Genomic DNA, 11,680 nt, shown 5'->3' with positions numbered 1-11,680 from the left:
AGGAGCCATAGATATGAGAGTGTGTTGGGGACTAAATCTATAGTGAATTCAATCTTCCTATTAGGTGGCAAACTAGGAAGCTCTTTGGAAAACACGTCTTGAAACCTCGTCAATATCAAGATATCTTCCATCGTCGGCTCACTAACTTTGGTGTTTATTACATGTGCTAGGTAGGTTGGACAATGTTTCCTAAGCAATCGCCTAGCATTCATAGCAGAGATTACACAAGAAAAGAGGACACGATGTTCCCCATAGAAAACAAACTCTACCTGCCCTTGGTTTTTGAATGTCACCTCTTTTTGAAAGTAGTCTATTGTGGCCCTATGGTTTGTAAGCTAATCCATCCCTAAAATTACCTCAAAGTTAGAGATCTCTAAAGGAATCAAATCCATCTCTAACTCATGCTCACTGACTCTTACCACACTACCCCAATACACATTTCTTGCTATCAACGAATTTCCTATAGGGGTAGCTACCACTAGTTTACATCCCAAGGGCTATAGCTCTCTATTAGCATACTTAGCAAACACATGAGAGACAAAAAAATGTGTGGAGCCAAGATCAATTAGCGCACGAGCCTCATGCTTAAAGATAGATAATATACCCATGATGATATCTAGAGTGGCATGTACATCTTGCTGAGCAAGTGAAAACACAAGAGCTTATGCTTAAGGTCATCCTCTCTATTGACCACTACTACTACTCGTAGCACTAGTTTGCTCTCTGGTACCTACTATCCTAGTTAGTAAAAACACGTATTATACGCGAATTGTACGGACAGCCGTATAATTCACGTATAAAACACGCGTATACGTATTTTGTAAAATCTACCGTATAATTCGCGTATAATAAGGTTTTCCGTATAATTCACGAATTTTTGAAAGAAAAAAAACAAAATCTCACACCCCCAAAACGACGTCGTTTTGGTGGGTTTTTACAAAAAATTAAAACAAATCTCGTTCAGTCGTTCTTCTTCAGTTCTTCGGCAGTCAGCAATTCTTCTTCCTCAGCTCAGGCTCAGTGCTGGTGGGAGAATCTGATTGAAGAGCTTATTCAGATGAGGAAGGCTTCTCAGGCTCAGTGCTGGTGGGAGAATCCGATTGAAGACCTTAGTTTGCCACAACTTGAGCAATTAAAAGCGGCGCTAGAGGAGCTGAAGAAGAATGTGGCAAAGCAAGCTGAGAAGATTATGATCCAGAATTCCATATAACCAAAGATTTAACGAAATTATCACCTCCCCATTTATTCCACACAAAATAAAAAACTCAAGCTGAAGCCTAGAGCACCAAACTGAAATCTACAGCACCAAACACCCACAGAAACTCGAACCTTCCAACAGCAAAATTTTACAATTTCTTCCAAACAAAGAAGATTTTCCATATAACCAAAGATTTAACGAAATTATCGCCTCCCCGTTTATTCCACACAAATTCATCCTCCATCTCTATTTGCATAGTCATAAAATCGGAAAAAAAAAATGAAAAAAGAAATATCAAACCTAGTCCTATGAAACCCATAATCACGAAAATATTTTCCGGTTATGAAAGGAGAGTAATTGTTTGGGGTTTTATAAAAGAGGATAGAAGAAGGGGATTTGGAGGATAGAACAAAGCTCGATTGTGTTTTTGTGGTGTTGATTTGAATAAAATGGTGTCAATTTGTGATATGTCTTTTATATTTTGTGTTGACTTGGGTTTGTAGCAAGGTTGTGAGGGGTGTGGTGTGACGGTGAGAAGTGAAGTGGGTGGGTTGGTGGTGCTATGCGGGAGATGCGGGGAGAGAAGGTGTTGGGCAAAGGAGCAAGGAAATTGGAGGTGGGCCGGAGCAGTGGAGGGGAGGTACTGGGAGGCGCAATGAAGAGAGGAGAAGTGGGGGAGGACTGACTGTTCGGTGGTTAGGGGTGTTGCCACCAGTCGCAACCTGGCCGACGATTTGTTTATTTGAATTTTTATTTTTTTATGTTTCTGGTTAATTTTTGAGTTAAAACGTTTTAGAATCATAAAGATTAGGGAGGATATTAGGTGTTTTTAAGGGTTATAGGGTGAAAAAGAGGGACGAGGCTAAGAACTTTGAATATTAAATTTTGATTTAGGGAGAATATTAAATTTTTATGCATAATGTTAATTGATCATTTTGCCCTTACTTGTAACGGAGTTTTGATCATTCAACTCCTCTTTATAACAAAATTTTATTTGTTTGGAGCCCTTATTTGACTCTAAATTTTGATTTTGTTATGACTTATGTGTTTAATTTGACACTATAGTTGAATCTTGGCTAAATATTGTGTTTGAGTCTGGAGACTATAATTTGAATATCAATTATATATTGTGTATTTGTGTTATTGATTAATTGAATACTTTGCTTTTAACCAGGTAGTCCATAAAAGTGTTAAAACTAAGATTGATATTGCCATATTTTTCAAAACGTATTATTGACAATACACCGTATTAAACCCGTATATACTTGTACCGTATTTTTCTCGTATCCAAATTTTATGGCCGAATTTTTATAAACGTATTTTTTATCATTTGCCGTATTATACCCGTATAATTCCCGTACCCGTATTTACTAACTAGGCCTACTATAACACCTCTTCGAGTTTGGAGCTTCTTCTGCTCTAATACTGATTACTACCATTTGGTAGTTTTGTTGAACCGTTCTTTTTGTAACACATTCGCCTTGGGCCAAAACAGGACAATCTCTCTAAAAATAGCCCTCTTATCTGCAATGAAAAGAACCTGAAGCTCGCCTCTATCATTGACTTGTATGGAACCTACCACAAAAATTACATTGCAATTTTTGGCATCCACTCATATCCACACCCTGGTGCCTACCCTTAGAGTACCTTCTATTCCAATTGTTGCTACCTATTGACTATTGGCCTTGACTCCATCTCTGGCCTTGACTTGAGCCACTTGAAGTCCCTGAAAAACCGCCCTCTCTCTTCTGTTTTCTATTATTAGGGCCCCCAACTGACCACTCCCTATTATTACGATTATGTCTTCGTGGTTCTCTCTTATTAATTTCCCTTTGGCTACTCTTAACTCTCATAGCCACCTCTACCAATCTCCCAAACTCAGTGTAGGAGTTAACAGTCATAATTGATCTTATTCTCCATCAAAGACCCTCCTTATATTTCTTACGTCTCCCTTTCTCATCAGAGACAATCAATGGGTTGAATCGGGAGAGCTCATTAAACTTATTGGTATATTCCTCCACTGATATGTTTCTTAGTGTAAGTCTGAGAAACTCATTTCTCTTGGCATCTTGGTAAACCTGGGGATAGTAGTGGTTGAAAAATTCCTGACTATAGTTTACCCAAATAATTGCGGTTGGATCTCTATACCTTTGTTGTATTGACCTCCACCAATGACGAGCTTTACCTTTTAGTAGGAAGGTAGCGTACCAAAATTTCTAGTCGTTAGTGCACCCCATCATTTTAAAAACTTGTTCTAGCTGATCCATTCATGGATTGACATTTGTGGGATCTCCCGTCCCCTCAAAGTTCATTGCCCCCAACTTCTTTGCTCTCTTTATAGAGTTTTAATCCCTTTGACACCCCGGTTTCCCATCCTCCACTATCCTAGTCACAAATTGGGCCAGTTTGTCTATTGTCTATTCCATGTGAGCCTTATTGTCTTATGGTCCTACCTCTTGTTCAACATTATGTTCTCCTCCTGCACGAAGATTATCTGTCGTAGGATTTACATGAGATCTTTGCGGCTTTGATTCATGTGCAATTGATTCCACTATCCTTTCTTCCCTAGTTTTGTTCCTCATTCCTTGCACTTGAGGAACAATTAATTCCCTCACAGGTCTTGTGCGAGGTTGGCCACATTGACTCATGTTGAAATTTGCAAAATGCAACAACTCTTTTCTCATAACAAACACCTTATGCATGCAAACAACCTTCTTTTATCATGTGAAAATCATGTATTGTGCACCATAAAAATGTTCCTTTAAAACCTGAAACCTAGGCTCTGATACCAAGTTGACACAACTCATCCTGAACCTCCCTTTCCCGTGGGCTTCGGGCGTAACAACGAGACTCGGGTGATCAAGACGCGTCGTTTGTAAAACTATAAAAACCTGTATTTCTAAAATAACACCATAAAACATTTCCTCCTTTCATCATCATCATCGTAAACATTTACAAAATGAGAGGAATCTATGGTATCAGGTCTTACATTCTTTTTCAAACCAAAATAAAATGTGAAATGACACATGATAGAGCAAAACATAAGCCTTTGTAGCGTAAAAGTGAAACCCATCGATTACGCACTTGGTAAAATGGAGTCGTATGGCCCAACCTCGAGTGGATATCACTCTTTTGCACAATCCTCTTCTTGACCTGATGGGGAGAAAAGAAAAACATTTGAAAAATGAGGGGGGAAGCTAAAAGTACTCAATGACTGGGGGATGAGAGAAAACATTTTAGTATGCAACGTAAAATTCATGCTTATAAACTCTCAATTCCATAAACATATTTTATAAATAAATAAACCATCTCTCACAACTAGTGTTGATGTCTCTCGTCGTAACTAAAACCACAAAAAAAAAATCCATCATGCCAAGCAGAATTTGCATCGCTCTAGCAATACAACTGTCAAAACCAACGGAATTCACATCGCTCAAATCAAAACTTTAATATGTTTTACCTAATAGAATTCACATCACTCAGGCTGAGCATTAGAATCAATCATGCCTAATGGAATTCGCATTGCTCAGGCAAAATACTAAGGTTCATCCTACCCAATGAAATATGCATCATTCGAGTAGAGTATCACAATCTATCTTACCCAGTAGAATTTGCATAGGTCGAGCCAAGCCAATAAACCAATCATATATACACATGCTCTACAACATTAATTAAAACAAATCATGCCATTTCTCATAATTGAAACTCATATAGTAGCATTAGATATCATATGCAACATGGGGATGAAAATATGAGTTTCCAAACATTTTTTCAAAACTAACAATTTGACCTATTTTCGTATTATCATAAGTTTTCTTGCCAAACAACATCAATATTTCATCTTTCTTATGTAAATCAGTGATATTAGCAATGAATCACATCTATATAACGGATATCACAAAATTTTGGACATATAGTAAGGCAAGATACTCATTTGAAGCTTATATTAAACCTTTATCAAATTTAAAAGTTGGGTTTAGACTTTCCACTCATGCATATGAAGCTTGTCCCAAATAACGAAAGTCCTCAACAAACTTGATTCTCCTTCTCCTACTTAGACTAATTCTTGAAGAAATTAGCTTTAACCCTAAGTTAGGAAAATAAGAAAAAAGACGAAAATTTACCAAATTAAAGGCTTACCCACAGATAATGCACGCCAAAAATCGCTTTCCTTAACAAATTTCGGGTCAGATCTACCCTTTTCCTTTTTTCTTTCTTCTTTCTCTCTTTTGTTTCTCTTTTTCTTTTTCTTTTTCCTCCATTCTCTTCCCCTTCTAGTCAACTGAATCTGGGTTTAAGTTGGGCACCTAGCAAATTCCAATTCGCCCCCCCCCCCCCCCCCCCCCCAACTTTTACGCTATTTTTAGGACCTTTGACACATGAGTATTTTCATTAGATTTGACCCCCAAATTATCGTTAATTTCGTACCGTCCCTAATTATTGAATATTTTCACTTACACCCCCAAAATAACTCTTAACACTTGCAATGTGATCCAAATTCCATAGAGCTCTATGCTGCAGCATGGAAAAATGTATGGCGAGGCATACAACCCTGCAACCCCAAAAACTCCTCTTTTTAGCCCTTGGTCGAAAACCCAGAAAAAAACATCACCATTAGAATTCCTTCAAAACCAAAACACTCCCATTTATCAATAGAACAAATCAGTCCCATCAATCAACTAGATTTTCCCTTCACCAACTAAATTAGGACAATTACAACACAAGCAATATCCCACCACAACTCCATTCAACATATATTATACACATACATGATACATAATTAATCAACCAATAACCAATATGAATTCTAATACAAATTACCAATTCAACACACTCCAACATAAAACATACTACAAAAAGACACCTACCACAACCAACCATCATAAGTTTTCATTCATCTAGACATAAAAAGGAGAAAGCTCGCAAAAGTCATATCAATACATAAATATATGTAAACATACATGTAACAAAATGGGCTGCACCTAGGGGTGTAATCGAGTCGAGTCGAGCTGAGTATTGAAAAGCTCGAGCTTGGCTTGGCAGAAACAGTTAGAGTATTGAGAAGCTCGAGCTCAAATTACCTGGCTTAGCCACTTTCACCATCAATTTCTCACTGCCATCGCCACTACCGTTGCCATTGCCATCACAAAACCACCATTGGACCAAAACATATCCAGAATAGTTTTATCATGCCTAGAAAAGCCACCCCACCCTTTCCTTATGTCCAGCAACCCACCACACTCTCTTTTACTAGCTCAACAAAAACATATGCACCCATTATACTGCACATAACAACTCACAACCCACAATTCCAACTATACATCTCCTTTTTTTTTTTTTTTTTTTTTTTTTTTTTTTTTTTTTTTTTTGTTTTCGAAACCCACTTAAAACTGTGAGCCAATCATATACCACTAGAATTTTATTGAACCAAACTGGAAAAAAAAAAAAAAAAAAAAACATTTGGTGGTTGTGTTGAAAGTCTATTGGAATTTGATTAAGTGGTGGCCAAATCAAGTGGCCACTATTGCTTCAAATCGGGCTCAATCTGGCCACCGTTTGGTCGAATCGGGTTGTCGAACGGTGGCACCTAGAGGGAGAGAATATGAAGGAAGAAAAAAAAGAAAGGAAGAGAAGAAGAAGAAGGAAAGAGGAGAACAGAAAAAGATTAGTTGCAAGTAGAGCTGGGCATTTGGGACCGGGCCCAAAAGCCCAGCTCCAAAACCCGGTCCTAGGACCGGCCCTTGAGAGGACTAGACCTAGGAGGCCTGGTCCCAAAACGGGACCAGGCCTAAGGAGGAGGGCCCGAGCCCTCCATTAGGCCCTCCTCCAAGGCCCAGGCTTGGGCCCAAAAAATTTTATATTTTTTCAATATAGTCCCCTACTAAATTACATAAAACCCCTGTTAATTTTAAAAGAAATATAAATTACGAGGACTAAAAAAAATTTTACAAAATTTATAAAAAAAAAAAATCTTCCAGGTCTAAAAAATTTATAAATTTTATAAATTTTACCCCTAAAAAAATATTAAAAACCCCCTATAAAATTTCGTTTTACCCCTAAAATATAAAAAAAAAATCGAGGGGGAAAAAAAATTATCCAAACCCTATGGGATCGGTCCTGGACCCATGGGACCAATCCTTACCAGACTTAAGGCCTGGTTCGGATCCTAATTTTTCTCATGAGTTTGAGACCGGTCTCAGACCCATGAGTGACCAGTCCCAAACGGGCCCAAGCCTGGGCCTGCTTGGTACCAATCCCTGCCCACCTCTAGTTGCAAGTATAGAACAAAATATGTTAAAAATATTTTTATACATTGCTTTCAAAATATAAAAACACGTCAAAGATAATTATATTTGTATTAAATAAAAACTATGGATAAATATTAAAGTTCAATATTTATCTCAATTAAGTACATTGATTTTTTGAAATCTTCCTCTCTCGTGAACCAATGATTTTGTCTCTTCATGTACAGGAGATAAGTAATGAAAGGCCTCGTCATTAACCCAAGTCGCAATATTAAAAAAAATGTAGAGAAAATTTACGAGGAAAGTCCAATTAGATAACTGAAAGCATTTCCAATGCAATTTCTTGTTGGGCAAGTCATGTTTGGGACAATTACGTTGGGGTGTTGAAAAGTTACAGTGAGAAAAAGACAGAAGGGCGCTAAAGTCAATGTGAGTGTCTTTTCGGGTGTTAAAATAGACAAAGTGTTACATATGCAGTGACGTAAACAATTTAACAACTTGCAATAAGTTAACACAGATAAGGTAAACTCAAACATTATTGCAATAAATAAACACAGATGGGGTAACAAAATTCATTTTTATATTAGTTCAAATTATAATTTTCGGTTTGCAGAACTAAAGATAAGAGAGATTTAATTAATTATTGTCGTACACAAATTGAATGAATAATTGCGACTATATTTTATTAATTTTCAAAGGCTTATCCCGGACTAAAACTTGATTTAGTCCTTTAATAACTATGCCATTATATATAACTAAGTCTGATCGATTAGTATTATGATTCCAAGACAATATGAGTTTTCTTAACAAAGAAGAAAACACACATTTTGGTACAATATTCAAAAGTATTTGCGCAAATATTGAATCCATTCCCAAGTATATAAATATTCTAAGCCTAGATTCCTGGAAATGAAATGAAAATAAATATTATATATTTAGACTTTTAAATGAATAATTGGATTTTCATATATAAATATTGAAAATAAATATCATATATTTGGACTTTTCATCAATGGAGAGTTAAGACTTTTTATATATAAATGTACATGACCGTCTATCCCATCAGTCACTACTACTGTTTCGCCGCTTCCTTATCCAAACAGATGGAAACTTGGTTCATCATCCTTATCTCTCTGTGTGTTTCTGCTCTCATCAAAGCCCTCTTCAATCTTCTCAATTTCACCACCAAAAACTCCAACTATAAACTTCCTCCAGGCCCTTCCACCTTTCCCGTCATTGGCAATTTACTATTGCTCCGCAAGTCTTCCTTGGAACTTCGATCCATCATCCGATCTCTTCATTCTAAGCTTGGCCCTATAATCTCCCTCCGTATCAATTCTAATCCAGCAATATTCATTGCTGACCGCTCTCTAGCTCACCAGGCCTTGATTCAAAATGGAGCCGTCTTTGCCGATCGCCCGCCTGCCAACACCGTTGGAAGAATTACTGGTAGTAATCAGCATAACATCAACTCTGCCGCTTATGGCCCCAATTGGCGCCTCTTGCGCCGTAACCTCACAGCAGAAATTCTCCATCCTTCACGTGTCAAATCGTATTCACATGCACGCAAGTGGGTTTTACAAATTCTTCTTGACTGTTTCAACTCTCAGTCAAAATCGGGTGAGCCAGTCCGCCTTATTGACCGTTTCCAGTACGCTATGTTTTGCTTGTTAGTGTTGATGTGTTTTGGGGACAGGCTTGACGAGAAGAAGATTAAAAAAGTTGAGTATGTTCAGCGACGCATGCTTGTTAATTTAAGTCGATTTAATATCCTCAATTTCTGGCCAAGATTAACAAAAGTTTTGTTTCGTAAACGATGGGAAGAATTCTTGCAATTACGTAAAGAACAAGAGGAGGTATTGATGCCGTTGATAAGAGAAAGGAGGAAGATGAAAGAAGAGAGATTAAAAAAGGCTAAACATGATGTTAAAGAAGTGAACGATGAGTATGTTTTAGCATATGTAGATACGTTGTTTGATTTGGAACTCCCGGAGGAGAAGAGAAAGCTTGATGAAAATGAAGTTTTGAGTTTGTCCACGGAGTTCTTAAGTGCTGCTACTGACACAACATCGACGGCATTGCAATGGGTGATGGCAAATTTGGTCAAGTGTCCACATATTCAAGAGAAGTTATTGACAGAGATTAAAAGTATTGTTGGAGATGAAGAGAGAGAGGTGAAAGAAGATGACTTGCAGAAGATGCCATATTTGAAAGCAATCATTTTGGAAAGTTTAAGGCGTCACCCTCCCGCACATTTTGTGGTGCCACATGCTGTTACAGAGGACGTAGTTCTAAATGGGTTTTTGGTTCCAAAGAAGGCTTCAATAAATTTCATGGTGGCAGATATGGGATGGGATCCGAAGGTGTGGGAAGATCCAATGGAGTTTAAGCCAGAAAGATTCTTGAATAAAGAAGAAGTGTTTGACATCACAGGAAGTAGGGAGATAAAGATGATGCCATTTGGAGTTGGGAGGAGAATATGTCCGGGTCTTGGTTTGGCAATGCTTCATTTGGAGTATTTTGTGGCAAATTTAATTTGGTACTATGAGTGGAAAGCTGTGGATGGAGATGAGGTTAATTTGGAAGAGAAGGTAGAGTTTACAATGGTTATGAAATATCCGTTGCAGGCTCACCTAAATCCCAGGTTTAAATAATTAATTAGGATTTTTTTAGCTACTGATGATCATACATCTTGATCTTGGTACGAGGGCTGGTTAATTAAATTGCATATGTATGTGTGTTTCTTCTTTACTTGTCTGTAACTTGTAAGCTTTTAATAAGACAACAGCCTATGTAAAGTCCCATTGAGCAGTCCACGCGGAAAAATCTGAGAGTGTTTTTCATCTTTCAATACATGCTCAAACCAAGTACCAAAAATTTCTAGAAAAATATTTATTTTTTTACTTTGAAAATAGATTGAAAGTACAGAGTGAGGCAATCACGGGTTTGAAAAAAGCATAAAGCACTGGGAAGCTTTTCCGAATTCGACTTTTTCCATGAATGATAAAAAACTACCATAAGATCCCTACAAATAGTTTTCAGCATGAAAATGGATGTCGATTCTCTTTGACCACTGAAATGTTCAATTTTCCCCTAAAGTTGCATTGTTGAAAATATTGTGGTGTATGTGATGCTATAGATCCATTGTTATTCTTCTAGAATAATACTAGTTTCATGGCGTATGTGATCCGTTGTTATTACTTTAAACAATAAAAAAAGTCAAAAATTATCGTGGTACATGTGATGCTCTAGATCCATCGTTATTCTTCTAGAAGAATACTAGTTTCATAGTGTATGTGATCCATTGTTAGTTCTTATGGTGTTATGCCTTATGAATGCAGGGCTGACGTGGACCAACTCAGCATGCAAAAGTCAGAATGTAGGAACCCACCACCAAGACACGTGACGAAGGGGCAGCCCGCATCTGTCAGTGTAGTGGGTGCGCGCCAGGCCAGCCATGAGCTGAAGAGCTTCCACGCGTCCAATTGCATGCACCAAATCGTGCAAATCGTTCTGGAAAACGAGCAATGGGACATAAAGTGAGATTTGCACGGATAATCCCACAACTCAGAGATCTAGCAATCATCACCGTGATCCACCCCACTATAAATTGAGAGTTCCTCTCTCAATTTCGGGATGAGCTAATCTCTCATAAAGAAAGCATATACTCTCTCTCTCTCTCTCTCTCTCTCTCTCTCTCTCTCTCTCTCTCTCTCTCTCTCTCTCTCTCATTTCTAAAATCACTTGTACAGTCAACTCGCTGACTGCGACCAGGTCGCTATCATTAATATACAACAGTGGACGTAGGATTCGCTTCCTTAGCATTCGAACCACTTTAAAACCCGTCTTGTCATTCTTTTATTCCCTTTTTATCATTCAGCGTGTGTCTTTTGGCTTAGCTCAGCATTTCACACGTTCGTTTAGTTGGTGCCATAATACAGCATCAACAGTTTGGCGCTAGAAGGAGGGTCTGATTTAGTGTTCATCCTTCATCAGAAGAATCTCTAACTCACGGGTCCTACAACAGCAAATGGCTCACCGTTTCGAACCTGAGCAAACCAACCAGAATACTAAGGGGATCCCTCAAATGCAGGAGGATACCTCCCTCGGGGTACCTTCGGCCCCACGGACCACCGCAGGGAACATCCCGTCAAGTTCACAACTTGACCATGCCGTCTTATGCTACCTGAAGAGGTTCAATAATACTCTCCAAACGGTCACGCAAAGATTGGACCGT

At 38.1% G+C, this 11,680-nt stretch overlaps 1 protein-coding gene across 1 annotated transcript; it reads left to right on the top strand.

The window, feature by feature from the left end:
• Window positions 1–8,521: 8,521 nt before the first annotated feature.
• LOC116117192 (cytochrome P450 89A2-like) lies at window positions 8,522–10,294 on the top strand. Its single transcript, XM_031403220.1, has one exon. It carries the CDS (start codon window positions 8,547–8,549, stop codon window positions 10,095–10,097), a length of 1,551 nt encoding a protein of 516 aa, XP_031259080.1. The 5' UTR covers window positions 8,522–8,546; the 3' UTR covers window positions 10,098–10,294.
• The last annotated feature ends 1,386 nt before the right edge of the window (window positions 10,295–11,680 follow it).

Source organism: Pistacia vera, unplaced genomic scaffold (assembly GCF_008641045.1).
Source record: "Pistacia vera cultivar Batoury unplaced genomic scaffold, PisVer_v2 Contig800, whole genome shotgun sequence".
NCBI lineage: Eukaryota > Viridiplantae > Streptophyta > Magnoliopsida > Sapindales > Anacardiaceae > Pistacia > Pistacia vera.
The sequence above is the reverse complement of the archived record's forward strand: the minus strand, read 5'-3'. Positions and strand labels throughout refer to the sequence as shown.

What these genes read in the sequence shown, in the direction of transcription:
- LOC116117192 (XM_031403220.1), top strand. Translation starts at nt 8,547, where the DNA reads ATGGAAACTTGGTTCATCATCCTTATCTCTCTGTGTGTTTCTGCTCTC.